This window comes from Triticum aestivum, chromosome 4B, assembly GCF_018294505.1.
Source record: "Triticum aestivum cultivar Chinese Spring chromosome 4B, IWGSC CS RefSeq v2.1, whole genome shotgun sequence".
Lineage (NCBI taxonomy): Eukaryota > Viridiplantae > Streptophyta > Magnoliopsida > Poales > Poaceae > Triticum > Triticum aestivum.
Window position 1 is genome coordinate 255,897,648 of NC_057804.1, and position 17,047 is coordinate 255,914,694.

At 47.4% G+C, this 17,047-nt stretch overlaps 1 protein-coding gene across 1 annotated transcript; it reads left to right on the plus strand.

Moving 5' to 3' along the window:
- Positions 1 to 291: 291 nt before the first annotated feature.
- On the plus strand, positions 292 to 15,867 carry LOC123091950 (probable glutathione peroxidase 4). The gene is made up of 6 exons (XM_044513575.1): positions 292 to 549; positions 633 to 709; positions 811 to 872; positions 13,188 to 13,306; positions 15,304 to 15,471; positions 15,554 to 15,867. The coding sequence occupies exons 1-6, from the start codon at positions 496 to 498 to the stop codon at positions 15,635 to 15,637; spliced, it is 564 nt and encodes a 187-aa protein (XP_044369510.1). The 5' UTR covers positions 292 to 495; the 3' UTR covers positions 15,638 to 15,867.
- The last annotated feature ends 1,180 nt before the right edge of the window (positions 15,868 to 17,047 follow it).

A 17,047-nucleotide genomic window follows, 5' to 3' on the forward strand; every position in this document is an offset into this window, starting at 1 on the left:
GTGAGGAGGTGATTCGTCATTCTTTTCTTCGGTGACTACTGTGGTGGTGCTAAAGGCAGGTGACGGACGTTGGTGTCAAGCTTATAGATATCCTGCTATCTTTTCAGTTTTGTCATGTCGGTCTTTACGTAACTTGTACTTTATTCGTTATGATATGAATGAGACACGTATTACCATGCGAAAAAATCTAGGGTAATAGCTTATTTTTTCTTTGAGGGCAACAATGCATCAGTTTCCCCCTCCTTTTTAGCCGTCCCATAAATGCAATTTAGGGCCCACGTGACAAAAGAGCAAATCACATTTGCTTGCCGGACCGGTTGGAAACTTCGACGGAGACAGCCGGCCAGCCTGTCCCGGCACACCGCCGCTATTAATAAGTTGGCCCATCAAAGACACGGAAATCCTCTCTGTATTCTCTCTCCTAAAGAAACACGATAAAATTCGACAGAGGATTCGGGAGGACTTACGCCGTCCGGGAGGCGAAGAGAGGGCGAGATGGGGGCGTCCGAATCTGTGCCGGAGACCTCCGTGCACGAATTCACCGTTAAGGTGATTCATCTCCTCGCGGAATCACGCCACCCTGCATCATTTTTCTTCTTCTCCAATTTATTTGGGGGAAATTTTGAGAGCAGGATTGCAACGGCAAGGAGGTGTGCCTGGACACGTACAAGGGGAAGGTCCTCCTCATCGTCAACGTCGCCTCCAAATGGTTGGTATTTGTCTCGTCTCAGTGGCAGTTTCCTAGGATCTTTTTGCTTCATTCATGTTGGCGTGTGGAGTACTGAATATTGTTCTTCGTCATCCCATCAGCGGGTTCACGGAGACTAATTACACGCAACTGACGGAGCTTTATCAGAAGTACAGGGAGAAAGGTCAGCTTCCCTTCTTGGTTTATTTTGTGTATCGTCTAGATTATATGCTCAAACGGCCAGGGGAAGATTGCGTACCGATGTTTGTCGAAATCATAGGATGTCATTTTTCTGGATTAAGTGGTGCTGGAATTGGTTGATTCTGTAGAGTAACAACCGGCTTCTTTAGTTTCTCATCCGTGTGAAGTGCGACTTTAGCTTTACTTTCATGTCACACAAACATCACACCACGGTATAAGTAGTGTTAATGTGTACAGGTTCATTCCCATAAAAAATGTGTGTACATGTTCATCTTTGTAACTGATCTGTCTTTAGTTTTCTGGAGTACCAATAGTCTCAGAATATTCTGTGTCCAGCAATATGCGGAAGAGCTGAACATCTGTTTGTTCCTATTTCTTTAAAAGGAGAATATTGTTTGGCATTTTCAGTGATTCAATGTTAGCAAATTTAAGGATTTTTTTTGAATAAATTAGGAAATAAGGGTTTGAAGAACTCAAGGGGAAATTCATTTTCGCAGTATGTTGGACTACTGGCTTAATTCGACCCTAAATACCCTAGAGATTTGCTTCCTTGATTTTTTCCTCCGAAAAACCACATAAAAGCATTGCGTCTCGATGCATTGACATAAAGTAGAAATAGCTACGAGCCTAGAAGAAGGCTAACAGCCCCTTAAGGACAGGAAAAGAACACACAATTAAGTCGGTAAAACAAAATTGAGACCTTTGCCCCCCGCTAGACCCATAGGCTGGATGCTTTCTTCCATATTCACCATGTTGTGAGCTGCATCAAAGGAAAGACAACCTTTGTCGACGGCCTAGTGGCTTCCCCCAAATTTCTTGAACAAGGCCCAAGATTTAAGGGAGGCATCCTAGTTAGCTACAGACCACGTGACATATGATTCTGGTTGACCGCGGGATCCTTTCGGGGTAGGCCCATGAAAAGGATGTTCTGAGTCTTCATCAGGAGAATCACTTACTTGGGCCGGCACCGATAAAGCCTATCCGACTTCACGTCACAAAGCCCATCCGGCTAAAAGGCCGCAACGTACATCCGACTGGACCAAGACATGGCCAATCAAAAGGAATGTTAGCGCGGCGCCATCAAGATGATTCTTATGCGACATGGTAATTCCATCAGTAAGTACCACCATTACGGCCGTTATTACATTGTGGCTCTTAACAGCCCTTGTAACTCCACCTTCTCGTTGTAGTATATAAAGGTGAGAAGGGTGCAAGACATAGCTAGGTTCACCCCAGTCTACAGGCTAGACAAATCCTCTGTAATCACTCGGATCATAAAAGAGAGAAAACATCCAAGCAGGAGGAGGGTGTTACCCCTGGAACATGGGTCGAACCCGGGTAAAACCTCGATTGTGTGAAATACCATACCTAGACCCCCATGTTTGCCTTGCCTCTACAAAATCGCCAAATCATGAATAATGTCACGAAATCCACGCGAGGGTAGGCGCCCATCATGGGGCACTCGTGTGCTGGAGCTATGGTCCAGGCAGCAGGGGCGGAGCCAGAAAATTTAGCCATTGGGTTCACTCATTGACTAGTTGTGAGAACTTGGTATGAACTAATTCCAATTTTACTCCATATCACAACAAGATTATAACAATCAGAGAAACCATGATGAATAGGAATATGATATCCCTTATCACAAATACTTTTACATTAAAATTGAAGAGTGTGAGACATACCGATTGGATGAGATTACAAAATCACATGGGTAATACTGAAATAACTTCTTGGCTTCAAATGCAACTTCTCTTCTTCCTAAGGACATTAAAGAAAATAACAAATTAGTTCCTCGAAAAATAGTGTTTCGTCCACTTTATATAAAAAGCAACAAATAAGAAGTTAGTTTGACAAGTTTGAAATAAAAATATCATCATGCGAAAGAATCATGTAAAGTCACTCACATTTCGGGGCATCCCTTTTTGATCCTTCATTCAAACATATCACCGTTACTAATGGTAGAAGACATGACCTTTTGCACATAGAAAATTAGATAAATACTCATGAAATGATCACCCATTTTATTATACTACTTTTCATTGACAACATTCATAACTAAAAAGCGTCTCTTCACTGATGTTGTGGCAACCGGCAATACTAATACTAGCTTTAGAATTGATAGACCAAAGGAAAAGTAACATGCTTATTTGTTTGGGCCATTAACTTAGCAAGATCAGCAATCTCATCCAAATTGGCAAACTTACATTTGCTCGCCTATTATGAATGTAAGTATCTTCAATGTCCCTATGTGGATAAACAAATTTAGATGGTGGCCCGTAAAATCCCCTTGTTAAAATATCAACTTCCTTCTTAGGATTTTGTGTGTACTCTCAAATTCTCTTCTGATCAGTCGCATCATAAGGCAATTCATCTAAATTAATTTCTCTCTGAATGGAAGACTTCAGGAGATTACTTTGCTGCGACAATTGATATAGTTTACGTCTAATGGGTGACCTCGGCGAGCCCACATCAAAATACCATTCCATAGCCTAGACCAATCAAGGTCCATAGAAAAACAATTAGAAAACTAGGGCAAAATTACCGTACTGGACTAGATAGAACATGCACAAGAGGGGAGGATGTGCCCATGTGATCTTACTACCTCGAAATTGAACTGCAGTTATGTGCTTGCCGCTGTCGATCTGCAATTGAACACTTGCCGCCGGCGTTCAGGCGACATAAGGTAGGATGAGACGAGCAGAGGGAGGCGAGTTGGGGAAGCAAAGAGGCCGGCGGCTGCCATCATCATACATGCTATGGATTGATAATAAACCTAATTATTGATTAAGTGACGAATAGGCCTGGTAGTGGGCACAAGAGACAATTTGTACCTGGGCTTTTGGGCCTTTTACTAGTCCATTCACGTGGGCTTGGCAGCTTAATGGGGTCATGCTTCATATTCTGTTGGGTTCAGGCTGAGTAAGTCGTACAAATATGCACGTAGCCGGCAAGTTTTGTTGGGTTCAACTGAACCCAACGGCAGTACGTTGGCTCCGCCGCTGCCAGGCAGGATCATCTCGGACATTGGTTGAGGGCTTAGGCCCCGGCAGTTTGTGTGTTCCGGTGCACTGCGTTTTGATGCCAACGATACGGCCTAGTATTCTGTCTTCGCTGCACTCCCCATGATCACTGTACCATGCATCGGTAGCATGTACTTCTCTGTAGATCGCTCCGGAGTCATGTGCTTGCTGTTTTCCATTCGATGTTGGCGAGTGAAGGTTGTCTAGGGCATCCCCTGGGATCCGTATCTTCAGAAGTTAGCAATGCTACTCCACAATTTGTGGGGATAATCAACTCTGATTCTATTCCGCCCACACTGGATTCCGAGTCCGTCAGGTATGAAAGTTTGTACAACTATGCTTCTGTGACATGTGTACATGGCTAACAATGGTGCGGCCGCTACTGATGTGCCCACACGAACGGAAGATGACACACTTCTGCACAAGTCAGGGGAACGTCCCTAAGGCCGTCGCCTTCGAGGCCTCTCGGGTGGCCATCCTGAAGGAGCAGAAGTGCCTGACCTAGGTGAAGCGGGATCTTGAGGCGCGAGAGCTTCAGGCGGCTAGAACATGGAACACACGCTGTTCTCCTCAACAATTTGCCTTGACTACACATATGGCTCGTGTTGCATGCAACACACAGGTGAGCCAAGGTTTGAAGGGCATCCGAGTACATCGTACTCCGGCCATGAACCTGCTGACTGTCGCGGCATTGGCCAACAAGCTGGCTTGACCCACCAGTTGACCGTCGGCAGAGGACCACATCCAACTTGCCACGCTGCTCAAGACTGCGGTGGAATAACAATATATAGCCACTTCATTGCAAGGCCGACTGGCTTCAAAGTCAGTCCGGTGCTAACCTTTGGGGGCTCGTAACTGCCCCATCACCATGTAATCGTCCTGTCCGAGTTGATCCATCAATCGGTGTCCCATCGCGCGGGACGACATCAATCGAATCCGTGCCGAGCAACGCCGACTCAGCCCCTCTCTGGAGCGGATATCAGGAGCCTGCGATGCATGGGACGACATTGAGGCTATCCGTGCGTCAAAGGAGCGATCCAAGCGTCGTGGCAAAGCCGATCGTCCCACTGGGTCAGGTTCACTCGGTCCTTTGTGTTGCAGTTGGTGCATACAGACTGAACCTTTCCTAGAACGGCGGATCGCTAATGGAATCAACAAGTACGATGGTACCGCCAAGCCCGATTTTTGGCTGACCGACTATGTTGTGGCCTGCAATATCGGCGGAGGCAACGAGCGCATTGCCATCTGCAACCTTCCCGTGATTTTGGAGGGATTGGGATAGGCATGGTTAAATAGCTTGCCCGAAGACAACATTCGCCTAGGAGTCTAGGCTGATCTACGTGATGCGTTTCTCAAATTTTTTGAGGGACATCTGTTAGACCTGGAACTATGTAAAGAAGGAAGGTGAGTCGGTCCACGAATACATCAATCGCTGGAATCGGCTCCAAAACTCCACTGAGAACGTCGTTGAGCCTTAAGCTATCCAGGCCTCAAATATGGAGTTAGGTACGAGCTCCTGAGGCAGAAACTTGGTCGCACAGACGTGTTGACCATGGGTCGACTAATAGAGCCCGCCAATAGATATTCCTCCGGGGAAAAAACCACTCCCCCATTAGATCTGACTGCTTAGGGCAAAGGCAAACCTAAAGTGGAGTCCTCTCGGTAGAAAAATCGCCCTGACTTAAATCGAAGGAACAACAACCAAAAGTGGAAGGGGGATGGTGCTGACGGCGTCAGCGGAGCAGAGCTGGTTGCCATGGCGGAACACGATGGGCCGTGCAGCGGCAATCGGTCGCCAAGTCGTCAGTGGCAGCAACGCAAATATCAGAAGCTGCCATTTGATAAGATCCTTGATCAGCCCTGCAAGTTTCACGACACGAAGTAGAGGTTATCCATGCACTCCACCAGGGATTGCAACATAGTGAAGCGCCTTCGGTCGGAGAAATCAGTTGCCAACAACAACAACAGCGACGACAATAACCATGGTCAGGCCGCAGGCGAGATGTAATCATCTTCCAGGGATTGGACACCAAGCGGAATCACAAGCTTCGCTCCCGCGAGGTCAACGTGACCATGCCAACCATTACACAATGGCTGAACTCATCGAAGGTGTCGATCGGATTTGATTGTAGCGATCACCCAACTCACATTCCTAACTTGGTCATGGATCCGCAAGTTGGCTGGTTCCGGCTGCAAAAGGTGCTCATGGATGGGGTGAGCAACATCGACATCCTCTACGCCGGAGTACCTATCACGTCATCTTGGGGCGCCCTGCCGATGCCAAGTTTGTGGCTATGCCCTGGTATGTCTACCTCAAGCTCAAGATGTTGGGCACCAATGGAGTGATCACGATCTCTGGCTACCCCAAGCACTCCAATGAGTGCGATGACGCCGACGTGCCTATCACTGAGACCCTTATTGCTGCTACAGGGTTGGCCAAGATCCAGAAGGAGGTTGACGCGGAACAGATGCCGGCCGACAAAAATCAATAGTCGTCTCCTTCCAATCGGCCAAGGACACCAAGAAAGTGCAAGTCGGCTTGGAAGATTTATCCAAGACCGTGTAGATCGCCACTGATGTTCCTGCTAAATACTCTCTTTATCCGGGAATTAAGTATCGCTGAAATGAGTGAATCTGCACACTAAAACGCGTCTAGATGCACTCATTTCAGCGACAGTTAATTCTGAATGGAGGTAGGAGGAAAGAGCGTACTTCACGAGAATTGGGACATCTTTGTTTGGAAGCCGACTGACATGCCAGACGTCGTAAGGGACTTACCCGAGCACAAACTCAATGTTATCAAGGGCGCGAAGCATTCAAGCAGGCCCTTCATTGAAGCACAAAGACATCGGTGAAGAAATTGCCCGGCTACTTGAAGTCGGCTTCATCCGAGAGGTCCTCCACACGGAGTGGCTGGCAAACCTGGACATGGTAGCGAAGAAATCCACCCACATGTGCATTGACTATCGACCGATCAACAAAGCATGCCCCAAGAATCTTGCTTTGCCTCATATCGGTCAGGTGATCGACTCCATGGTTGCTTGTGAGCGTGTGTTTTTTCTGGATGCCTACGTCTACATCGATGACATCGTGGTCAAGTCCAAACATGGAGACGATCTCCTGTCCGACTTGGTTGAGACCTTCGCCAATCTAAGGTGGATTAACATGAAGCTCAACCCGGAGAAATGTGTCTTTGGTAAAACTCCTTTATTTCGTTGTCTTCGGGCGCGGAGTTGAGGCAAACCCGAAGAAGATCAACGCTATTTTGAAGATGTCCAAGCCAAAAAATCTGAAGGATGTGCAACAACTGACTGGGTGCATTGCCACTCTTGTCCGGTTCATCTCTAGGCTGAGGAAAAGGGCCTGCCACTCTATCCACTTCTGAAGAAGTCCGATCCTTGAGTGGACTAACGAGGCCCAGCCGATCTTTGGAGACCTCAAGCACTCGTTGTGCACACCACTATAGCCGCTTCGGCTATAAGGGAGCCCTTACTGCTCTACATTGTTGCCGCCAGCAAGTGGTTTGTTAAGCTTCATGCACTAGTCGATGCAACCAAAAGTCCGAAGTGATGGAAAGGGCTAGGCAGTCTACATATACACTTCAAGACGCCCTCTCAGTGTGATGCGAGAAGTCAACACATGAATAGACTTTGAGGTATGGCTCAAGAGGCCTATACGTGGACACAACAGGGACGACAACAACTTTTGGATAAATTGCGAAGCCAGGACTTGAACTCAAGACCTTAGCCCTGATACCATTTTAAGCTTCATGCACTAGCCAACGCAACCAAAAGTCCGAACTGATGGAAAGGGCTAGGCAATCCAAATATACACTTCAACACGGTCATCGTTGTCTTGGTGGTGGAGCACGCAGAACAAGGCAAGGTGCAGAAGGTCTAGCGATCCGTTTACTATGTAAACGAGGTTCTCTTCGGCTCCAAGCAACAACATCCCCATTACCAAAAGCTTGTTTATGGCGGCTTTATGGTGTCCAGGAAACTGCTCCACTACTTTCAGGCCCACACGGTCATGGTGGTCAGTAGCGCGCCCTTGTTAGAAACCATCGACAATAGGATGCCACTGTCGAGTGGCCAAATGGGCCATTGAGATCGCGGCTCACGACATCAACTATGAGGCACGCAAGGCCATCAAATCTCAGGTCTTGGCTGATTTCTTGGTTGAATGGATGGAAACTCAGTCCCTTCTTAGGTGCGGTCTGAACAATGGATCATGTACTTCGACGGATCCAAGATGCTTACAGGCTCGGGGGCTGGGGTCATCCTTATTTTTCTCGAAAGCGGCAAGCTCAGATATGTACTGCATATTCACTTTGCTGCATCTAACAACGTTGTGGAGTATGAAGCCTTGTTGCATGGCTTGTGGATCGTTGTATCATTTGGCTTCCGTGGGCTGCTTTGCAGCGGAGATTCAGATCTTGTGGTACAACAAGTCATGAAGGATGGTGATGCCAAGGATCCTTCCATGATCGTATATCGAGAGGAAGTCGCAAGCTCGAAAAAAGTTCGAGGGCTTGGAGCTTCATCATGTTAGTCAGAAGTAGAACGAATCAGCTGATACACTCGGAAGATTTGCTCCACCATAGAGCCCATTCCTTCTGGTGTTTTTCTGGAGCAACTATGTAAACCATCCATCAAAACAAAGACGAAGGCCGAGCTCGAACAAGAACCCATTCAGCCAGACGCTAAGGCCGACCTCCCCATCATTCCAGCCTGGATACAACCGTACTTGGATTACATAATCCGAAGGGAGCTGTCGGCTGATGAGACATAGCTCGGCAAATCATCCCCCATGCCGAGGCATGCACCATCATCAATGGCGAGCTTTACAACGGCAACATCATTGGAGTCTTCCAACGTTGCATGTCTCCAGAGGAAGGGCGATAAATTCTTGAGGAAATTCACTCTCGAACCTGCAGTCATCATGTGTCATCGTGCGCCCTTGTCGCCAAAGCATTTAAGCATGGATTCTTCGGGCTTACCACTTTGGCTGACGTAGAAGATCTCGTCTGCAAGTGCCAAAACTGCCAGAGGTATGCATGTGAGCCACACATGCTGGGTACATCCCTCGAAACCATCCCTATCACATGGCCATGCTGTGTGATGACTTGATATGGTGGGCCCGCACAATACTGCCAAAGGTGGATTCACTCATTTGCTTGTCGCGGTGGACAAGTTCACGAAGTGGATCGAAGTCAAACCTATCATCAAGCAAGATGGCCAGACAGTTGTCAGCATTATCAAAGGCCTCATCTATCTGTTCGGCATCTCGCACATCATCATCACCGACAATGGGAAGAACTTTACTTTCAGGCGTTTTCGCTGCTTTTGCGACGTCACGGTCTCCGACTGGATTATGTCTCAGTAGCGCACTCCCAGTGCAATGGACAAGTGGAGCTCTCCAATGGTCTCATCCTTCAAGGTATCAAGCCCCGGCTGCTAAGACTCTTGAAAGAGACTCTTAGCTGCTGGCTTGACGAGCTACCGCCTTTCCTATGGAGCTTATGGACGACTCCAAACAGATCAACTGGCTGCACGCTGTTCTTTATGGTCTATGGAGCAGAAGCCACCATGCCGACATCATTCGTGACCCCCCTCGAGTCGTGGCGTATGTGGAGGTGGATTCCGAGTCTGCGCGCCAAGATGCCGTCGACCTTTTGGAGGATGCCTGAGAACTCGCTCACTCTCACTAGGCCATATACCAACAAAACTCGCGCCGCTATCATAGCTGCCGAGTACGAGGTCGAGCGTTCAATGAGGGTGATCTAGTTCTCCGGCTGATCCAGAACAAGGAGGGAATGCACAAGCTCCCTCCGCCATGGGAAGGACCCTTCTTTGTCAGCCAAGTGCTACACAATGGCATGTACAGGCTGATCGAGAAGGCGAAGAAACCGAGAGGACATGGAACATTGCCCAACTACTTCCCTTTTTTGGTTAAGCTTTCTATCTTTCAATACTCTTTCAAGTTAAGATCATTGGAATAAAAACTGACCCCTTCGGCTATCGCTCAGGGGCTGCGTCATTCACTCTGAAAAACCGAATCTTTACATTCCTTATGATCTAAGTTTGGTTCGACTCCGGGCCATGCCCAAGGGCTATCACCACATCCCATCGGGTGCTCTACCCACTGGTTGTGTCGCTAGTCAGCATGCTACTCGATTCTCCTGAATTTATTCTTTGCATAAGTCAAGTAACTGCATGCCATATAAAAGGCCCACTCTTTGTCCCAACTATAGTCGCAACCCGACTGTCCGGTTGGCAAGAGCAACAGTTGGTGGTTGGCCCGTGTACGGAAAAGGACTGCATTTTTACGGAGAAACATGCGCATCCGGACCGTCCGGACCATCTTCAGGGAGAGGCGCCATATAATGAAATTCCAAAAAATCATGAAAAAACAAAGATATGGGTCAAACACGGAGCAGTGGCAAGAATAGTACGTTACTCAAGAGTCTGCAACAACTTACAGTGGGAGGCTGATTGTCGGCACCGAATGCAGGCACAAGCACCTCGTGGCGGAACTTCCATTTGGTCAAATTATCCATCCAGTTACTGTAGTCGGCGTCCATGTATTCCTTGGGAGAGACTTGGGTAGGATCATCAGCACCCGAATAACACCACTTGGGGCGCGCTTTCGCCTCAAGTGGTTGGATACATCGATTTACCCAAGTGGCGATCAGATCGGGTCCAGTGAGCCCCAGATCCTTGACGACCTGCAGTCTCCCCATTAAGAGATTGGATTCCTTCGCCCCCTTCTCAATGAGTTGAGGTTTCCATCCATCCGAGTCTGTTGGAGGACCATCGGCGTATGGAGGAAGACCCTCATTGCCAGGCAGTGTGGGGATATCTTGGATATAGAACTAATTGGATTGCTATAGTTTATGAGTTTCAAGGAATCCAAACATATCTTTCCCTACACAAGTCGGATTCCAACACCACCGTAAGAAGACATCGGTCCACCTGCCTTCACAGTCCGGGGTTCTGCCACGAAGATTCGCTTCCATAAAGCCCAGCGAGGTTTGGTGCCCAGGAAGCACTCACACAAGGTGATAAAACAAGCAATTTGCAATATCCCATTTGGGTTCAGATGATGCAGTTGAATGCCGTAAAAGAAGAGCGTGTGATGTACGCGTGCGATGCACGCGCTTGTCTGCCTGTGCATCTGGTGCCACCTCCTTGCAGGGCTTCCCCTACTGACACTGATCCTTTGGGGCCATCATCCCGATGGAAGCATACCGCACCAATCACTCCTCATCTGCCGATGATGTTGTCCATTCACCCCTTTGCCAGCCTGCTAGCCGGCTGGCAGAGAAGAGGCGACAACCATTCTTCGCAGCAGCAGCAGCAGCTTCAGTGACAACAGCGGCAGCAGTTCACACCGTGCACTCCTTGCGCGGAATCCGAAGCGTTCACCCCGGGACAACACCTCTGGGAGCGACCCACTTGATGGCTCGCACTAATGCGCGCAGTCGATGGGACACGGACACTACGGTCAAGACTCCATCTGACGACCGTGAACGGTCACGCAGTCTGAAAGTTGCGTGGACTAAAAGCTTGACTAGACCAGGCGGCGTGACACGCAATTGACGAACCAGGCCGGGATCCACTACCCTCCACGCCGTTCAACAACATCATTTGGCTCCACGCTGAACCATTCAATTGGGCAATCGCCGCCCTCGAGGAAAAGGCGTTGATGGACCGACTCCTGCGAGTTCCAGATCACTTGGCAATGCCAATGCAAAGTACGGACTTGACATCCTCAATGGCACATGTTGGTTTCCTAACCAAATGCCCGAGTCCGTTGACTTAATTTTTGAAGACGAAAATAGAAGGAATGCGCCTCCTCAGGTCCAAAGCTGGCAATGACCCACTTGGATAAACCCGTGCGTTCCTCGAGATCACTCAGAATTTATCATATGCTTCCTAACAAGCCACAAGCCAAACGGCCACAAGCCAAGCTCGCTGCTGAGTGTATTGGGTATCACTAAGTCTGTTATAAACTGCCAGCCTCTAACCTCTTCGGGTGACTCGATGATGATCACAGTCGGTTTCCCCACAGGAACCTTCCTCTTCCGAGGAGTCGGCGCCATCCTCGATACCTTGAAGGACTTGGTGGCTACTAATGGCGGGAACCCTCCATGGTTTTCGAGTCGCGACTCATGCGAGTCGCTCTGGAGCAGCGACTCGGAAGAAGTCGAGCCTGTGTTGTGACTAGTCGCGACTCAGATTCGCGAGTCGACACTAAGCTGAGTCGACCATATTTTTGCGACTCATAGACTAGTCGTCGACTAGTCGCGACTAGTCGAGCGACTCGAAATCCATGGAACCCTCAGGGTAGGCCCATGACAAGGATTCGACCCAGCAGGGCAGTCTTCATCAGGAGAATCACTCAGCTGGTCCGGCATGGATAAAGCTCATCCTATTGAATGTCACGAAGCCCGTCCGGCTAAGGCACTGCAATGTTCATTTTACTGGACCAAGACACAGTCAATCAAGACGAACGTTACTCGCGGCACCGTCAAGATGGCTCTTTTGGCGACGTGGTAATTCCACCAGTAACAGCCACCGTTATGGCTGTTATTACATCATGGCTCTTAACAACCCTTGTATCTCCACCTTCTGTGTAGTATATAAGGTGAGAAGGGTGCGAGACATAGATAGGTTCACTCAAGCATACAGGCTAGACAAATCTTCTTTGATCATTCGGCTCATACAAGAGAGAAAACATCCAAGCTGGATTAGGGTGTTACCCCTAGAACAAGGGGTCTGAACCTAGGTTAAACCTCCAATGTATGAAATCCCGTACCTAAATCCCCAAATAATGAATATTGCCATGAGATCTTCGCAACACTGGTCAACAACCATATTTTTTCTATGGCATTGGCGCATTGCACATTGCCTAATGGGACCTCTCATCTTTTTATCTATGAAATATTATGAATTTCTGCCATTGTACTAGCTTCAGTTCTTGAAGGATTTAGCGTGCCAACCATTTGTTGTGAGATATAAGTAAGTGTGGACACTTTATGGAAAAATAAATCTTCTAGAACTTAATGGACATTGGATTAGAAGAAAATTATAATGACAGATTGTTAATCATGCGTTCAGCAGTAGTAAGCTCATTTATGCACTGTCATAAAATCTTATTATGCGTGATATCAGTATGCAAGTAACCCATAGATTGCCTCTTTGATGCTAAATTATATAATGATTTAGATGTTAGGTAGGGTGAAAACTAACTCCTCTTGCTTCTAAAATGGCCAGACTTTGAGATATTAGCATTCCCCTGCAACCAGTTTTTGCGACAAGAGCCAGGCAGTGACCAGCAGATCCAAGACTTTGCATGCACAAGATTCAAAGCTGAATATCCAGTTTTTCAGAAGGTAAGACCATACCCGAACTGTTTGTCAAGAAGCGTCTAATATTTTCCCACTAATGAAGCTTAGTTGAAGTCACTTTCTCTTCATAGCTAGAGCATTGGCTATTTCTTGTTCATCATGGTTTCTAGACGATAAAATCAAAACAGCATTGGAGGGAAAATATCATGCCTTATGTTTTAAAACATATCGCAAGTTTGACACGAGTTTACGTGGTAGAAACAAATGTCAACATAGATATGCACTGTGGGCATGTTTGGTTGTCATCTGCGAATTTGCCTGCATTGCATGCTTGGCCAAATGTCAACATAGATATGCACTGTGGGCGTGTTTGGTTGTCATCTGCGAATTTGCCTGCATTGCATGCTTGGCCCAGTTGAGTCTGGCTGAGCAAAAACTGGCAAAAATAAACCAATATCTGCACATCGTTTGGCTGTCCGCATCTAGGCTTCTAGGCTTCCTGTATTAGGGGATCAATTTTGGCAGAAGGGTGCTGCGGCAGATGACAGAGGAGAAAAATTGCAGTGTGCACGCCATGGCAGCATCAGTGTAGTAGGACGAGGGAGAGGAGGCCGAAAGGAACGACGCCGGGGACGGCACCAGTTTAGTAGGACACTGCGAGGAGGCCGAGAGGAACAACGCCGATAATGGCGTCAGTGTTGTATGATGTGGGCGAGAAGGCCGAGAGGAACCATGCTGGTGGTGGTGACAGTGCAGCAAGACGCTGGAGAGGTCGAGAGGAATAACGTGGGCAGTGGTGCCAATGTAGTAGGACGCAGGAGAGGAGGCCGAGAGGAGCTTACCGGAGGTGGGAAAAGATAGCAAGTACAGGCTGTATACTAGCTAGCATCGTACTCGTATACCCTCATGCAAAGGGGCCCAGCATGTGCTCGATGTGGCTCAACTCAGCTTGGCTGGTTGGAAACAGCCGATTCAGCACGGAACTGGCTGGGAGCTGCTTTAAGTTTCGTGCTATGCAGGCCCAACTGTTTTTTTTTCGAGAGTACGCCAATGGCGTACCATATTTTTATAGAAGAGAGAATATATAATTACAAGACACCTGCGACAGATGCGAACATCCGTCACTGGCAACACCACACCGAACACTGGGCTGAGGTCAACTCCTCACAAATCTATCTAGACCTCCGACTCCTACACCTGCTCGAATCAGCTCTTGTAACTCATCGATAATCCAACTAGCTAGTTCTCTAGGTCCCTTAACTTGCTCCGGTCGACGGAAGACCCGTGCGTTCCTCTGTTTCCAAAGAGACCACGCTGTCTCGATGACGAATGTATCGAAACCCCTCCTCTCCTTGCCATGAAAAGTGGCTCTAGCTCTCAACCACCATTCAGCGAAAGTGTTACTCACTAGAGGAGCCTCCACACTCAAGTGCATTGAATCCAGGCACATATGCCAAACCTCATGCGCGTAGACGCATTGCACCAGAATATGCTCCGCGTTATCCTCGTCCTGCAGGCACGTGTAGCAAGGCGAGGGTGTGTCCTGCAGGCCGTGCCGCGCCCTTCTATCCGACGTCCACAATCTGTGCTGCACAGCCAACCAAGCGAAAATTTTGCACTTGAGCGGCGCCCAGCTGCGCCAGGTCCCAATTGCCGTAGGGGAACGCAACCCACCCTGACACAGCTGGGTGTAAGTGGATTTCGCCGTGTATGCACCCGAGCGATCGTGTGGCCAGGCAAATCGATCCTCCTCCATGCAGGCCCAACTGTGAAGGCAGGCAACCAAACAACCTATGTTTTTCCTGAGCGGACCTGGTTGGCCTTTATGTGGGCTACCAAACACGCCCTGTTTTGTTGCTTCCATACAAGTATACACTTTCTTTTCTTTGCAACAATTTAAGTTTGGATACATTAGGTGAGGTCAGAGTTTCTTGGTATGTTCTACTGTTGATGGCCATCACATAAACATGGGTACAAATTACAAATTACAGGACTGTTGTTTATCTGTAAAGCTGGGTCAATCTTGTACTTGAAAATTGCAGGTGCGTGTAAATGGCCCAGATGCTGCGCCGCTTTATAAGTTTTTGAAAGCTAGCAAACCTGGTTTGTTTGGTTCAAGAATCAAGTGGAACTTTACCAAGTTTCTTGTTGACAAGAATGGGAAAGTAATCAACAGATACGCAACTGCTACCACTCCATTTTCATTCGAGGTCTCTCTCTCTCTCTCTCTCTCTCTCTCTCTCTCTCTCTCATCACGCAGTATTTTCTTACGCATTGGTCTCAAATTTGCAGAAAGACATCCAGAAGGCACTTGAGGAGGAACCCTCCGAGTCGCAGACAAAAAAGGAGGAGGAATCTTCTGACTCGCAGAAGTAGGCACTTGCAAAGTATCCCCGTTGTAATATCTAGACCAATCTCTGCCAGTAAATTAATGTGATATTTCCCCTGGTTTGATCATTGTTCTTGTATTTGTGACTTCCTCTTATGTAAGTAGAGGTTGTGTAGCTATCAATTATTTATCTGTTTTGGGTGCTTTTGTCGAGGTACACGAGCTATTGATGAACTGGAATCGTATGCAGTTTATGGTAGTTCTGTATTTGGGCTCATCATGTTCCACGTAATGCTTAGTGACCCGGATATTCAAAATGGAGCATGATAAAAATCCCAACATAACAAACTAGAAACCGAAATCACTAATTGATTGCAACCTGTGAGTTTTCTCTTTCTTCTAGATTTGTTTATTCAAACATTTTATCTATTAAACCGTACGTTCAAATCTCGCACCGCTTTCATAGTTGGATTCCTTGCGTCAAGTGTTTCAAAGCTATAACCTATGTTGGTAGGTTTTAATGTGCTTTCATTTTCAAGAAAAAAATCAGTAGTAAAAACCGGACAAAAAATTGAACCGGGAGCATACTTTTTTCCTTTATGAAAGAGGCATGGCCGTGCGTCTCGTGAAATCACAACCGTGTCTCTCACGAAAGAAAAAAAATAAAATAAAAAACGTATTTTTTTTGTTTTTGAGAGGCACAGTTCGCGAAAGCACAACTATGCCTCTCGCTGAAGTAAAATCGTGCCTCTCGCGGAAGGAAAAGAAAGCAGAAAACATGTTTTTTTCGTTTTCGAGAGTGTGCCTCTCGCGAAAGCAAAACTGTGCCTATCAGGGAAACAAAATCGTGCTTCTCAGGATGAAAAAACCCAGAAAACACGCTTTTTTTGTTTTCATTTTTGAAAGGCTCATTCGTGCCTCTCGCGAAAGCAAAACCGTGTCTCTCGCGGAAATAAAACCGTTCCTATGATAGAAGAAAAAAAACATGTTTTTTTCGTTTTTGAGAGGCATGGTTGTGCTTCTCTCAAAAGCAAAAACGTGCCCCTCGCAGAAGCAAAATCGTGCCTCTGGTGGAAGAAAAAAAACATGTTATTTCGTGCAAAATAAATTTTATTTCTCAAAATTTTTTGTCCCAAAAGCTAAGGAAGACCGGTTGAAAACCAAAACATCAAAAAAATCCAGAAAAACCCGTTTAATAAGTCGAAAACCCGTGCAAAAAAATATTCGAATGAAGCGCCCAGAGCGCGACACGTGGCGGGCGGCTGAGAGCGCCCCAAGTGACGCTAATCGTTGTGAGGCTCCGAAGGAGCATTTGTCAACTAGTTGCTCCCATTAGAAACGTTTCTGGAAAAACCAAAGTAGAAACCTCATCTACCTCTCGCTCGCGTCATCTCTTCTAGGAGACCCAGGGGCCCCAAAACCTAGTGTCGCCAGGCCCATCCATCAACTGCTCCCCT

Bases quoted from the DNA above. Each gene is read 5' to 3' on its own strand.
- LOC123091950 (XM_044513575.1), top strand. From the start codon at position 496: ATGGGGGCGTCCGAATCTGTGCCGGAGACCTCCGTGCACGAATTCACC. The intron at 710-810 runs GTTGGTATTTGT...TCATCCCATCAG, and splicing joins GTCAACGTCGCCTCCAAATG to CGGGTTCACGGAGACTAATT. The intron at 13,307-15,303 runs GTAAGACCATAC...TGAAAATTGCAG, and splicing joins AATATCCAGTTTTTCAGAAG to GTGCGTGTAAATGGCCCAGA.